This window comes from Myiozetetes cayanensis, unplaced genomic scaffold (assembly GCF_022539395.1).
Source record: "Myiozetetes cayanensis isolate MyiCay16 unplaced genomic scaffold, myiCay2020 scf9, whole genome shotgun sequence".
NCBI lineage: Eukaryota > Metazoa > Chordata > Aves > Passeriformes > Tyrannidae > Myiozetetes > Myiozetetes cayanensis.
In genome coordinates this window covers 23,857,922-23,873,619 of record NW_026088185.1, presented here as the reverse complement: position 1 = coordinate 23,873,619, position 15,698 = coordinate 23,857,922, and the positions used below count along the sequence as shown (strand labels likewise).

The following is a 15,698-nucleotide window of genomic DNA, read 5'->3' as shown; positions in this document are numbered from 1 at the left end:
GGGGGCAAGGGAAGGAAGACCCTTTGTCATCCCACTCTGATGTGCTTCGCTGTGAATCAATGGCAATTCATAGGATCCAGCACCTTGACAAACCTTCTTCTCATGGAAGAAGTTTGCTGAATCTCCAGGCAGAAAGCAGGATGCTGGCCACCAAGTACATCAGTCCCAGCCTTCCTCCTTGCAGCCTCCCCTTCCTCATCACCTGCCTCTCACCATGCCAGCTCTGGGACACAGGAGACTTCCTCCAGCACTCCCATAAAGCACTTTGAGTCAGTCTATTGAAAAGGAGGACTTTAAAAATAATAAGACTGTTTTAATCTTCTTGACTCTTTTCTTTCTTTTCTCTTTCTCTCTTTCCCTTTCTTTCTCTCTTTCCCTTTCTTTCTTTCTCTCTTTCCCTTTCTTTCTCTCTTTCCCTTTCTTTCTTTCTCTTTCCCTTTCTTTCTTTCTCTCTTTCCCTTTCTTTCTTTCTTTCTTTCTCTCTTTCCCTTTCTTTCTTTCTCTCTCCCCCCTGTCCCCCATTACCCATGAAGCAAAAATAGGGGAAAGAAAAAGGCAGAAGGATACTTTGTTTTCTCCCCCCACACACTCAGAGTTGTAAAATACTTCTTAATCATTGTGAGCAAGAGGATCTCCGTGCTGGGCCTCCACTTTTTGTTTGTGAGTTTATTTTTCCTAATTCATCCTTGACAAAGGACAGAGCCATAAAAGAATCAACCAGCACGTCTGTGGGAAAAAACTGCCCTGAAAAGGGTCGGAGGAATACTGTAGCATTTCCAAACAATTCCAAGGGCTAAAGCCTCTGTGAGATGCAGCTTCATCTATAACTTGCCTTTCTAGGAACAAGCCTACATCTGTTTGGCAATGCCATATTTTGCAGGGTAAAATAAACCCTTGAGAACAAACAGGCCAGCTTATCCAGAGGGGTAAATGCCTGGGAACAGAGCTCACTTGTTAATCCTAAAACTGTCAGCAAAGACCCACTGGAGAAATTATAGCTGGCCACGGGCACTCAAGCTGTTTTCCCTCTGCCTCCTCGCCTCCCCCCATCCCCACAACAGCTGTAAAATCTTCTTTATTGTTCTGCTGGAGTTGGAGAGCAGCACAGAGAGGTCTCCCAGCTCAGGCCTGCAGCAGCAGTGGCAGGGGGAACATCTGATCCATTGTATCTGCACCGGTGTTATTGCTTCGGTGGCGGACAAAGAAAATGACGGCGATAAGAGAAGGAGAACAGCCTGAGCACCTACTAAAGAGGCATATGAACAGGAAATCCTGGCTCGTTCCCACATCTGAGCTGCGTACGGTTTCTTTCCCTACAGGATCATTATGTTTAATGTCCTCCTGCAATTCAGGCAGCTGAGCCGACAGAGCCCCCTCCCTCCCCCTCCTCTCTACCTTCCTCTCATCAGATTTCGAGCCCTCCCTGTGGAAAAATGATTTTTGCACAAGCAGCCTACACAACGGTGCTTATAAAGAATTTGCCCCTGCCAGGAGTTATTAATGGCACCCCAGTAAATGCCCCCAGCAAAATGGGCCACTGCAAGCATCAAGTGCCTGTTGAAAAATCGGGTTTAAATCGCCCCTTGGGGAATGACCTATTGGCCACCTAAAAAATGCAGGATTGGTTTGCTGTATAATTAAGTTCAGGCCATCTCTTGTGCTTACGCCTGCAGAAACCCAGATGTCAGCTTGGTACGAGTCAAAGTGCTGGGCTGCTTTTAAAGCACAAGAAGACAGACCGTGAGGGCATAACATTTGCCACGGGAAGAAAACCTACTTTGAATACTTGGAATATTTAACTGACTGCAACAGATAATTAGCCAAACCCTCTTACGCCTCCAAATATAGATTCATTACTCATATAAAAATATCTCATTGGAACCAAATGTGAGTCATTAGTGAAGTCAACAGCAGATCATAAAAAAGGTACCGAGAGCCTCCTTCCTGCTATCCCCGAGAAGTTGTGAGTGTGCAGTGAAAACAGTTCACTCCATTTTCTATTGAACATCTGCTGGCAAGTCTGTTTTAAAGGGAGGCTTTTGAGGGGCTGCTGCTGTGCAGGGCTGTGCATCCCATTTTTCCACTTTGAGATTTGTGGAAGTAATGATTGCAAATTCTGTACTGGGCTTTTTTTTTTTTTTTTCTTTTTTTTTTTCTTTTCTTGGAGACTTCCTTGAGTCACGCAGGCTCTGTAATATAAAATAGAATATGAAGGGAAATAAATGTGAATGTGAAGGGAAATAGAAGTTTCTTTGCTATTTGTTTGTAATTTCAAGGAGACATTTTTGTTGGCTTGGAGTAATGAGTGCTGCTGCCACAGGGACCCCAAAACTAACTGGATTCTTTCCAAAGTGAAATGGGGATGATTAAAATCAGTGCCCAGCTTAAGCAATGTGCAGAAAGCAATGGTGTGTTTTAAAAAGTAAATCAAGGGGGTAGCTCCTCTATGACGAGGTATCTGCAGCATGATGGGCAGCCAGAAAAAAGCACCATGCTTAATTAAACTCTTGTAAAACCCGAATTATTGTTTGGAATGACCCAGGGACTGGGGTGGGATTGCATACTAGGTTCCAGGATGTATCACAGGGATTTCACAGAGCATACTGAATGCTGCAGTCCATCATCCCACCCTGCACTCGTGGATGCCACAAACAAATATGTTGTTGTATAACTCCAAAGCCATGAGTAATCCTGTGCCGAAAGTTGTGTCGCGCGAGTAGTCAACAGCTGCACTTCGCAGTTTTCCTAATTTGAAAAAAAAAACAAAAAAACAACAAACCCAAAACAACAAAAAATTACAGCAGCAAATTTTAATTGCCCCCAAGCTGACATTCCCATGGCTGAGGGAACTCAGGCTGCTGAGCTCAGTGCCTGACTTTAACCATACACCCCACAAAGATATTAACCGCATTTTCCAGCTTCATTAGCATTCCCTTGGCTTTGTTGTTAGTATTTTTTAATTAGGGAAAAAAGTCACCTCTATGTAATATCCCTTGTACTTAAAATCCTCTGCGTAGACTGTGACGGTCAGGCAGCAGGGAGAGTAGTGAAAGGGTTTGAAATGGGTGTTTTGCACCAAAACCCCAAAGCCTGGAGAGCTCTGTCTCTGTGCCTCTGGTTGTACCCCAGTTTTTGGGCACTCTCATGGGGCAGTGCCACAGGGCATGTGCTGAATCAGCTGCAGACAGCTTTTATCAGGAGGTGAAATGCCCTGTGGGCAGCCCTATGGACATGGAGCTCTGGATCTCCAAGGGGTCTTACCCAGCCTCAGGGTCCTGCTCCCATGGAGGCAGGGTGGCTCCCAGGCTCAACGTTTTGTGGGTGACTGGATGTTGGGACTACCCCTGAGCCCAGGTTTTGGCCTCCATCACCATGGTGGGACCTGGGCTGAAATCAGTTTACTCATGCCAGGCCTGGCACTTCTGAGGCAGTGGGGTGAGAGGTGGCACTTGCATACCCTCCAGTTACCCTTCATCTCTCTTTGAGGATGTGGAAATCACCCAGTTCCCCCTCTCTCAGCACTGGGTGTTCCTGTGGGACACGACCCCAGCCCCCTTGTGGAGTGGGATCTCCATCACCCTGGTACTAGATGTCTCTGTAGGGCAGGTCTTGATTACCTCTGTGCTTGGCCCCACTGTATTCAGCGGGGCAGACTCCAACACCATTGCGAGGCAGATCCGCATCCCCCGTGGGGAGACCTTGTCTCCATTACCGCAGGCCCTCGCCTCGTGTTGGTCAGACTCCCCATTTCCTCTTTGGGCCAACTCCAATCTCCTGTGCGGCAGCCCCCAGCCCACTGTGGGTCTGATCCCCGACCCCCTCCGGGCGGGGCAGCCCCGACCCCCGCGGGGGAAGGGGGGCGGGAGCGGGGGCGGCTCTAGGACCCGGCGGCGCCGCGGCGCGCCCGGCCCCGCTCAGCTCCGCTCATCCCCGCTCAGCCCCGCTCAGCCCGCTCCGCTCCGCTCCGCGCCGAGCCGTGCCCAGCCGAGCCGAGCCGAGCCCAGCCGTGCCGTGCCGTGCCCTGCTGTGCCGGGCCGTGCCGCCCGGTTCCGCTGCTCTCCGCCCCGCGCCGCCCCTCCGGGGGGCCGAGCGGCGCGTCCACCTGCCGGCCCCGCCACCCGTCAGTCCCGCCATGGCGCTCGGCGGGGTCGGTCGCGGCGCGGCGCGGGCAGCCTGGCCGCGGCTGCTGCTGGCGGCGGCGGCGGCGGCGCTGGCGCTGGCGGGGCCGGCGCTGCCCGAGGTGCTGTTCCGCTGCCCGCCCTGCACGGCGGAGCGCCTGGCCGCCTGCCCCCGGCCGCCCGCCCGCCCTGCCCCGAGCTGGTGCGGGAGCCGGGCTGCGGCTGCTGCCCGGTGTGCGCCCGCCTGGAGGCCGAAGCGTGCGGCGTCTACACTCCGCGCTGCGCCGCCGGCTTGCGCTGCTACCCCGATCCCGGCGCCGAGCTGCCCCTGCAAGCCCTGGTGCAGGGACAGGGCACCTGCGCCCGCCGCCGCGACACGGCCGAGTACGGCGCCAGCGCCGAGCGCCCCGCAGGTGAGCAGCGCCCGGCCGCGGGCACCGCGGGTCCGGCACGGCGCGCCCAGAGCCGCGCACCGGGCACGGGGCACGGAGCGCCCGGCACCGCGCTCCGGCCACCGCGGACCTGGGGCTGGGGACCGCCCTCCGGGCTTCGGGCACTGGGGACAGTGCCTCGGGCACCGGGTACTGGGGACAGTGTATCGAGCACCGGGTACCGGCAGCTGGGGACAGTGCATCGAGCACCGGGCATGGGGCGCGGGGCATCGCACACTTGGGACTGACTGCCGGGGGCAGCGCCGGGGCGGCGGGGCACCGAAGGGTCCGGGAGACAAAGGAATCTTAACGGGTGACCTAAAGGGGGTCCTCCTGGGGAAGAGAGACCCCGCGTGAGGGCAGGGAAGGGGAATCCCTGCGGGAAAGGAGCGAGAGAGTCCAGGGAAGGACAAAGGGGCCGGAATGAGAAGGGTGCTGGAGAGGGGATGAAGCATGAGCACGTCCCAGGGGGTGTGGGGAATATGGAGTATTTGGGGGTGAAGTTACCCCGGGGGTTAGAGAGGTTTCCTTGTCACGGGACAGGAACTCCAGGGGTGACCTGTAACGGAGGGGAGGATGCAGGGACTGCTCTGGGAGGCAGGCTGGAGGTTAGAGTCTTCTAGTGAAAAAAAAAAAAAACCTCATGGGGACAGATAAGGGTGAAGACTGGGGAGATGCAACTGAGGGGCAGGGGAGTCCTTTGGGGAGCAGAGGGAAGTGGACTTTCAGATTTGAGTTTAGTGGAGGAGTAGAATCCCCCTGAAGGGTGATGGATGCCCCAGAGATGCAGGGAGAGGCAGAGTGGGAGGACCATGTGCTGCCTAGTGGGAAGGGGGTGGCTGAGGGACTGCGGGAGCCCTGCTATGTGAGGAACCCCTTTCCTATGGCTACCCTCCCAGCAGAGCCCACCTTGGAGCTGAGGTGTGCTCTACCAGCTCCCCTGGGGGTCCTGGTGTCCTCAGGCCTTCACTGGTCCAGGCACTGGGTGCAGGGGGAAAAGGAGCATCTCCCGAGGGCACAGCCCTGGGGACGGGGACGCCAACAGGCGTCTGACCTGTTGCTGTGATTGCTGTGGGAGGAAGCGCTCCCGGGATTGCCAATGCAGCAGAGCTTGGTTGTATTAATGCCTACTGTTCCCTGCGATCGGCTGCAAGCTCTTTCCTTTTCCGAGGGATGTTGAAAATTGACAAATCAAGTCTGGAAATAGAAACGACCACTTTCTCCTTTGTAATCACCCCTCGTTGACTTCTGCTTCCTTGCTGGTTTTGCTCCCCTAGCTATGACTGGGGCTCTGACCCTGTTTGCATAACTAGTTCAGCAGCACGACTTTAAATTCCCTCCCTCCCCTCTTGAGGCTTTATTTAAAAGTGCTCTGAACCGGCCTGTATCTCTTAGCTTCCCTTCCCATGAGGATGGGAATATAGCCAGGTACCTGTGCACACTGCTTCGGATACCTGCTCACGCTGCTCTGCTCAAGAAGGAGAGATGGAGAGAGGGGAGTGAAAACACACCAGCATCAGGGAAAACTTTGCACGTTGCAACCTGCTGCTTCATGCACCCAGGCTGCGGCTGCTTCAGTCCTGACTCCTGTCCCTGCTCCTGTCCCTGCTCCTTTGCCCAGCTGAGAAGGGCTATGGAGAACCAGGAGTCTGGAGAACACGTTGATGAGAAATATTCCTTGACTATGGAATATGAGTGTCAAGGGAGTGAATTTTACACTCTCCAGAAGAAGCCAAGGGCATTTAGATTTAAGGAATCTGGCACTGGCTTCCAGGCTTATGCTTTTACAAGAAGTTGGGGGGTGGAGGGCATTGCAGTGATGGACTGAGAGGTGATTTTCTGAGTTAATGCTGCCTTTTTTTTTTAATGGACTTTATTGCAGAATTATGTTACCTTCAGGTGGTATTTTTCTCGATTTTATTATCTTTATTCCTTTACAATAGGTGTGATTTATTTGACCATATCTCTGTGTGTAATACACACAGACATAAACAGCACAGTTTAAGAACACTTTAATGTATGCAGTGCTCTGTAATATCCATAGGGGGTGAGTAATAAAAATACTGGCACATCCCTAACCAGCGTGATGTGAAACATGCAGCTGGAATATTCACAGTTGAGCATGTCTTGGCAGAGGAGTTTGGACATCCAGAAAAGGTTTTGCTCTCTTCAGATTACAAAACTTTTAACAGGTTGTTGTAGCCATTAGGAAAAAAAAAACAACCAAACCAAACCAAAACAACCAAATCCACAACAAAAACAAAGTCGGAACCTGCCAGTTTCACTTGATACTCTTCAGACTCACATCTGCATTGTGCTTGCTAAACGTATAGGAGGGACTCTGAGTTTGCTTTTCGTTTTAAGCAGTGACAGGGAAAGCACTCTGGCACCCAAAAGAGCAGGGACTGGAATTTGCTTTCAAATGCTGATGTTAAGCCAGTTTCAAGAGTGCCCCAAGAGCAGGTTTTTGCCTGCAAAAGGCAGGTGTTGAGGGTTTTTTGGTGTGGTTTGTTTTGTGGTGCCTTTTTTTTTTTTTTTTTTATTTAATGTGCTTAAAGGTATTTACCCTTTTTCCCCTTTCCAGCTTGAAAAGGCTCCTTTGGCTGATTCAGGACTGGAATGCAGAGCTCGTGCTATTCCTAAATTAAGAGGTTGGCAAGTTTTTTTGTCTCTGATGAGAGGCAGAAGGATTGCCCAAATGAAACAAGGAATAAAACTCTGCAAATTCTCCTGCTATGGCTCCAGCATTGTTTAGTCTTCCACTTAGGTCTGTAAAGCCAATCCTGAAATGGTTGTAGGCGGAAAGTAACATAAACCACCATGTAGCAAGGAAGCTGGGGATGTTGTTCATTGCACAAGAGGCTTTGGGTATTTTGGAGATGTTGGGAATGTTGGAACAAAATAGCAGCAGTCTGTGGAAATCAGTCTGAGAACTTCTACCCCCGCCCCTGGGGAGGTGAGTGCATCAACTCCCACCAGTGGTGAGGGCTAGACAGAGGCTCAGCATCTCCAGGGATCAGGGCCTCTCAAATAGTCTCGTATGCCACTGCACCACACTCCTGCACAGTTTGTTTCAGGTCATGGTGTAACAAAGTGACGTACTGCTGCTGACTGGAACCGCCTGACCTGGGGACAGAGTGCTGTTACTGTGCACGCAAAGCTCACAGCGCTCATGCCAGTCTCGAGTGTGTTTATTCTCCAGCACCTCAGCCAGATTGTCAGGCCGTTTTGCAGATGGACTAAATGATGTGACTGAGGTCCTTCAGGACACAGGGAGCAGAGTGAGAGCTGTCTTTTCATCGTGTTAGCAGTCTGTGTCCTGACAGATGATGTCCCAGTCCCTACAGCCATCTTCTATTCAAACAGGTCTAGGGTGACCTAGGACCAAATGGGTCCTGGAGACACCGTGTGCTTTCAGAGGCATTTTAGGTACCACTGGGTCTTTCAACCTCTCCAGTCTCAGCCAAAGGGTAGAGATGCTGCCTTCTATTTTAGCCATGATGAACTAGAATCAGGGGCTTGTGTGATGTTGTCCAGCTCTCAGCTGCCATAACCTTCTGCTGGATTCAGCTCTCACCTTCTGTCAGAGTAAGTTGGTTCAGAAGCTAGTCCTGCAGCAAGCCAGCTCCAGAAAACAGGTGTCAGATCAATGACCTAAACTGGCTCAAGGTGCAAGCAGGGTGCCCAGCAGGGTGACAAGTGCTGCTCTAACGTGGGAACTTATGCTAAGGGGTGAAGCAGGGCAGATCTTAATGATCTCAGCAGATGTCCTAAATATTCTTGCTCAAGTTATGAGAATAGCTGAAGAACATCCATCTTCTCCTCATGGAGAAAAGATCCTAGGAATAAAACTTGTTCCACTCTGAAAAAAAAAGGTTTTTAAGCCACTGTTAAAAGCTGACCAGTTCAGGGAATTTGTTTCCCCTTTGACAGTGCAGTTCAGTTGTGTTTGTAGTACTGTTTATTTTGTTGTTGGGACACTTGTACCATTTCAGTGGGATCTGCCTCAGAACTCACTACTAGCTATTGAGTCCTGCTTTGGAATCTCATTTATTTATTGAAACAAATGTGGTTTTTTTAGTCCATGCCAGTGCAAAGTAACCTTTCCAAAGCAAAAGAGAGCTGTGCAAAGAATGTAACTGCAAGCAAACTTGAACTTGGAGGGCTGGGGTTGCCTTGTTCACCTGATCACTTTGAAATCCCATGACACAAAAGAAGCATCAAAATAGTTAACTTAAAAACACAGCTTCTTTTAGCATCCAACTAAAATCCTTATTTGGGTAGCTCCAAATGCCACACATCCTTCCTTACGGGTCAGATGTCAAAACCTTCATTTCCCTTTGGCATGCAGCTGCTAAAAGACAAGTTTAATGTATTGCTCCAAAACACAGAAGACTCTGAGGTTGAAGGTAGCATAATGTAAGTGGAATTTTAACAGCAACTTGAAAACCATGCCAGTAATGCTATGAATGCATTTTTCATGTCCACTGAATTGCTGGGAAGACTTCTGCTTTTCTACTGATTTTATAAGGAAATGAAGCCTCGGTCATGATCTGCATGTGCATGTGGGTATCTGTCCTTCTGCTCCCACAACTTCTGACCCTGTCAGTCAAGTTGGTGGACCGAATGCAGCAGTGGATGGCCCTGAAGGCACTGTGTTGCTAAAAAGTGGTCCAGGGGTAGAGGAGAGCCAGGCTCATCCTGTGCTAGATGCCTTTTGAGACAGAAGCACAGGAGCAAGAGGGAGTTTAGTTACAAGTGCAGCAACCAAGTGTTCAATCTGGCTTATGCAAGGTTGGGCATCACCAGATGCCAAAGAAACCAACTGCAAGAACCAAATCCACCGTAGTGTGTTAATATGTCCACAGCCACTTGAAGCGTCTCTTCCCAGGATAAGCTGAATGCCTGCAGAGATCCTTGCCTTGGAAGAAATTATTTAAAGTGAAATGCAATTAGTAACAGGATAAGTAAGGATGATAAGTGAATGAGAAAACCACTCAGCTCATCTGTCCTCGCTGCCTCTGGGGCTTTGCCGGTAGGTGGACCAGGTCTCCACGTTCCTTTGTGGTAGCTGTGTCTGGTCAAGAGCTCACCTGGTTGGGCTCTGTCATCTTTTAAGACAATAAATAACATTAATGTTATTTATAATAACATTAATAACATTAATGTTATTTATAATGTTATTATGTTATTATTATGTTATTATTATTTATAAATAACATTAATGTTACTTAATAAATAACATTAATGTTATTTATTGTGAAGCAGCTTCTTGAAAATAATGCTACCCCCTGCCTCAGTGGCACTGGTGTTTGCTGTGCTGGGAGTGATGCTGGTGTGAAAATGGTGTTTTGGAGGGAGAGGGAAGCCTGGGAAGATTTCAAGGCTCTGACCCAAAGCAGAAATGTGTTTTCGTGCTGTCCCTTGGCAAATGATCTGTTTCCTTCTTGCCCTTTGCAGTTGTTTCCTTTCCTCTGGATTTCAGGCTCATACTCCCTGAGTATGGTATTTGTCAAGGGAACAGCAAGAAGCCCTGTCTGTGAGAAAGTCCATGTCGTTTGTTTTATCCACATCCAGGAATTGAGCCGAGATAAACAATTCAGAAGGCAAAACAGTGAAAACTGGAATGTGAGAGGTGTCTTTGTGTGTGGCTCTGTACTAGACCTGGCTGCAGTATCAGCTGGGGCTAATTTATCTGCCCAATGGGCAGCTGTCGCTGTTACCCACAAACACAACTGGATTTGTGAAGGCAGTGTTTCATCGTAGTGGCCAGCAGCACTCCAGTACCTGCTTTTCCTGGTCACATGTTCTTCTCCAAGGAGCTAGGAGGAGGAGTAGTTTCCCTGGTGGATTTTTTGCATTTCTACTTGAATTGGACAATTCCTGCTTTCTGAGTGTGGTCAAATTGGCCTTCCCTGCTGGGATTGCGATTCCTTCAGGGAGGATCCTTCGCTTTAGGCAGACAGAGTAAGAGGAAGGCCAAGGTAGAATGTCAAGATACTTTGTTACAGAGCATTTCTGTTACAGAAGGAATCCGGCTGAGCTGGGTGGTGTACTGAGTTTGCAGGCATAAGAATTCCTGTTTTCTTTCATTGAATCAGGGTGAAATACGTAACTGTGATCCTGTGGCTACTTAGCAGGCCCCTTCTGTTAGAGCGATGCAAAGCCATTGCCATTGCATATGCTTCCACTATCACTTCCACCCGTCTTCATCCCAGCTCTCCCTTGGGGAGGTCCTTTAGGACACCCATATGAGGGTGTCCTTTAGCAGCACATACTGAACACAGTGGGCTTGGCTTTCCGACTCGTCCTCGCTGACTGTTTCCATCTTCCAAAAGGGGCAGGTTTTCCAGCGTTAGTGCCCCACGTCTTCCCATGGGAGGGAGCTGTGTCCCACGTGCACCAGTGCAGCAGTGTGGTGCCTCGTGTGCCTTGTGTGCTGTGGGATTCCGAGGCTAACCATGGTGCATGGTCCTGCTGGGGACTCGTGAGAGAAGGAAAAATCCTTGCTAGTGGTCCTGACATATTCTTGGTTGTGTTTCATCCCTGCTGAGCTGATGTCATGGCAGTTGTGCCCCACTCCCTCCCTGTCCTGGTACACATCCTCATCTTTTGTTGTACAGGTCTTGGATTTTGTTTGGACCCCAGCTGAGCAACCATAGGGAGTTAACCCAACCAAATCTTCACTTTTCTGGAAGGATGAGTTTTCTGCCAATTTATCAGATTGCAAATGTAGTATTATTACTATTTCCACAAAGACAAACTACCTTCAGCAGACTGAGTCTGACTGAAAAATTTTTTCCTACTTTCAGAAGTCACTACCAGCAAGCTGGGAGGTGTTTCTCATTCACAAACTGGCCAAGAGTGACCTCATTAAACGGCAAGTTGACACCTAATTACAAGAACACGTGATGTGGTGGCTATCCTAGGCAAAAGCTTAAGAGATAGGGTTTAGGGCTCAGTTATTGGAGCTTTGCAGCCCAGCATTTGACAGCTTTTTGTAACTGCATTATTGATTGATTTCTGCTCAGTGTTTTTCCCCACACGTGGGAAGATAAAGTCTCCTGCTGCATCAGCTTACAGTAGAAATAAATTGTTTAATCATGTACCTTTCTTATGGACTGAAATGCTGGGAAACATCAGGTCACTTATAAGCCTTAAACTATCCTTTGACATTGCAGCTTTTATTCTGAAGAAAGCTGCACTGTGCCTCTTGGCTGGTAAGGGAACAAGTTTGCTGCCTGGTGCTCTCTGTAGTCAAAGATCCCATTAATTCTGCCGGCTGTGAGGAACGATTTCTTGGTATTTCATTCTGGACTGTAATTGAGAGTGACACAAAGCACTGGTGGGAATTGGGCTGTGTTGAAATCCCTGCTTTTTCTTACAATTCTCTGCAGATAAACCAGCTCAGGTAGGATGAGGGGATTTCTAATGCTCTGCCCTTGAAATTAATAACATTTTCAACACCTTACTGACTGAAGGCAATTTTAGAGAGGGGTTTTTGTGCCTTCTTGCAGGTTGTTCTTGGGTGATGCAGGATGCCTACAACAGTGACACACAGTGCATTGCAGTCACTTGCATGACAACATCTATGGGAGAGTCCTGTAGTCCTATAATGTCATGGAAATTCATGAAACTTCACCCAGTATATTTGCTTGAAACTACAGCAAGATTTCCCCATAAGATGTTGCTTTTCAGTCTTCAGCCAGAGCAATCTGTTCTCAGCCCTTCTGACTAGTTGTAGAAGACACAGTCCAAGCTAATGAATTTCTCTTGGCTTGGTGAGGAGACTGTCTGAAACCTTCCCATGTTTTCTTCTTGCTGTTTTCTAACTAGAAAAGGGTGGGCAGCTGACATCCATCTCTTAGCAGTTCTTGCTGGGATGAGGAGGGAAAGAGCAATGGTTGGCTGTGGTCAGGTACCTTTTCCTTTGGCCACAGTGAACAGAACTGCTTCCATGGCTTGTGCAGAGGTGGTTTGGGGAGAATTTTGTTTAGAGTTAGAAATCCAGGTTGTTATAGATAGTCCATTACAGAGAGCATTTGAGGCAGAAGATCTGTGTTGCTGGTGGTGTTCAGGGAATATTGCCATTCCTGGAACTGGATGCTGGGTCAACAATAGAGGCACTGTTTAGAGGCTAGCCCACCAATCCATCACTGATTTTAAAGAGCACTCCAGAATTGGGAGAGAAAAGTGAGACCATGGCAAAATGGTGCCTTCTGGCACAACAGGTCATCTCCCTGTGGGAATTCTGAGCCATTTTGTTGTTGATTTTAGTAACTAAAATATGTTTATTCTCTACCTTTTTTCCTTGCCAGACTCCACAGACCCTGTCACCCCCAGCTTGCAGGGAGTGAGACAGATTCCATTAATTCTTGTGCATTATTGAGGGATTTTGGTTGATTAGATTCTTGCCTGGAATTTCTCTGTGGAGGAGCCTGGCTTCCCACTGCCTGCAGATGGGACCCGTAAAGCTCAACCTCCTCACACACCCAGCTGGCTGGTGGGAATACAACTTCTGAGGTCTTCAGGACAAATTTGGGACCCTTTTCCTTCAGGGCACCTGTTACTGAGAGCATGGCCAAGGCTGGGCAGGTGGAAACAGTTGGTCTGCTGAGCTTTGAATAAAGTCGGAATGCCTGGTTTGGGCTGACTTTGGAGGTCTAAGAAGGCCTAGACTTCTTTGCACATGACTGAGGCATGCTTGGTCTGGGGGCACTGGGAGGAATTTGGCATGGAGCCCTCTGAGGTAACTATCTTGTCTAGTAAAACTCAGGCTGTGGGAGTTGGGGTGAGGAAATAACAACATCCACTTTGGTTTCTGCAGCCTCTGTCCCGGGGGCTGGTTGGGTGTTGCAGGAGGCCACAGGAATCCTGCTTGTGACCACAGCCAGATTAATGGCCACACTGGCAGCTTTTCAGAAGTGAGGAATTTGTCCACTTTCACAATAATGGCTAGAAATTCCACAAGAATTAATTAGTTTTATTATGGGACTTGTCCTTCCTGTTCCTCCAGGGCTGTCTGAAACACTGAACTCATTACATGAAGAAATGAAAATAGTACTAAAAATAAGAACTGGTATCCCAAGCCTTTGTGAGGAAACACACAAGAGTATACCGACGTCCTCCACCAGACGTTCTTCCCAAGCTGTGGCTTTTGGCCACAGATCTAAACTCAAGTTTTAGATCAGTTGAAGCCACTTAAGCACCCCAGCCTACTCCATGAGGGAGTCCTCTCTCAGCTTGTTGTTCCCTGCTCAGCTCAAGCTGTTCATCTAGGCTTCCTAATTACTCCCACAGTTTCAGTTTGAGTTCAGATCTGACCCCTGGATGTTGTACACTGGAGGCTGCAGACCTTCAGTCTCCTCTCCCCATTAGAATGAGTTTCCTACCTAGGGACACTTGCTTTTATGATAGTGAAGTGCTTGGAAATACCCTTGAAGTGCTCTGCACTTGAATTTTGGTCAAGGGTATGCCATAAAAATGACAGCATGGGACTTTGGAAAGGTTTGATCAAGTGTAGTCAGAGTAATGTTAGATTGAGTAAATATTTTGGGAGCTCAGAGCTGATAACTTTCCCTTGCTTACGTTTCTGGGGAGTAAGCCTGCAGAAACTTACTGCCTCTCAGATGGCTTTTAAACAAAGGTTGTCCATGGACTCAGTGTGCTTTTATTTTAATCCCTTTTTAAAAGTGCTGATGTTGTCTTGAGGTTTGCCTGCTGGTAAGGGGCAGGTGTGCAAAATGCATGCTGCTTGCTGGTCGTTCCAGTGTTTGCTTTGTGAGTATTGCTTCAGATACTTGTGTTTGGACAGGGATTCTCTTTTTGAGTGTAACCCCTCCTTTCTGCTCAGCCCCACCTTTGTGAACCAGGCTTGACTATTTTTTTCCCCCTTGTTTTGGTGAAGTGAGTTCAACATGAGAAAGCTGACCAGTGAGGAGGTAAAGTTCCTGCAGGTCCCACCACACAGAGTGGCTTGGTTGGTGGTCAGCTCTTTTGAGAATTGTGACCCTCATCTTGCACGGACTAAGGCCAGCTGAACTGACAAAGGGTTGAAACACAGAGTTTTCAGCATTAACAAAATGTGCCCTGTAAAAAGAGTCAGAAATCGAAATGCAGACATAGATTCTTCTAATCTCAGATGGTTGGAAAACTTTGGTCTTTCTAGTAATGTTTGTTATGGATTTCATTTGCTTTTGTCCTCCATTTTTCTGTTTATTTTTTTATCAGGCTGGTTTCAAGGATTTGTTACCTTAACTCCTGGCCGTTAGGCTGGTCCTGCACATGCTGAAACTGACCTTTGCAAATGCAGACCATGCTGAAAATGCTCAGGCAGTGGAGATATGACTGGGCAGTAGACCAACCTGGTCAAAGGTCCATCACACCCATAATCCTGCCTTAGGTGGTAGCCAGTAGTGCACACACTGGGAACTTTTGAAAAGAGTATGGAATGAGCCTTGAGAGGTGGGAACAGTGCTATGGAAACCCATAATGCTGCCAGTGCCACTCAGCCCATGATTTCAGGGATCTCCAAAGCACAGCCTGGTCTGCCAGCTGCTGCTTCTGTATTGGGAGAGCTGCCCTCCTGACTTACAGCAGTGGGGTTTCAGGTGCTGTGGGAGGCAAGCAAACCCTTGCCCGTGCACATCGGTGCTTTGTCTTGAGGCTTTGGGATAGGAAGAACTCCACGTACAAGACCAATTTGGGGTTGTTCCTACAAATCCAGTTGGCTACCTGTTCGTGTCTCCTGCCACCTTGTGTGTCCTGGAGCAATAGCCATGGTAAGAAGGGAGATTCCATCACTTGGGCTGTGCCCAGTGGAAGCACAGCCCTGTCCAGATATGGCTTTATCTTGAGTTACATGCTAGGAGAGCTCAGCCTTCAGGTTGCTGTTGTCGGAAGTATCCTGTCCCCTGGAGTTGATTTGCCCTATCAGAACTAAAATGTTTCAGCTGACCTCAAAAACTGCTTGAGACTGAAATACAGTGGCCCCTATAAATATTTAACTGAGTCTGTGGTTTGTTGTAGTTTTTTTTCCCCCCAGTTCTTCTCTTTTGCTTTTCCCTGCCTATGTGGGGATAGTCAACTGAGTGCACATCCCTTCCATGGCATCCTGTGATGACATGGCATTTTTGGCAGTTAAATTATG

The 15,698-nt window shown here is 48.8% G+C and overlaps 1 protein-coding gene across 1 annotated transcript in view; it reads left to right on the top strand.

Annotated features, from left to right (window-relative positions):
- Positions 1-4,132: 4,132 nt before the first annotated feature.
- Positions 4,133-15,698, top strand: part of IGFBP2 (insulin like growth factor binding protein 2) — a 58,214-nt gene continuing 46,648 nt past the window's right edge. Inside the window, 2 exon segments of the mRNA XM_050339601.1 lie at positions 4,133-4,286; positions 4,289-4,531. Coding sequence (XP_050195558.1) covers positions 4,133-4,286; positions 4,289-4,531 — 397 coding nt within the window.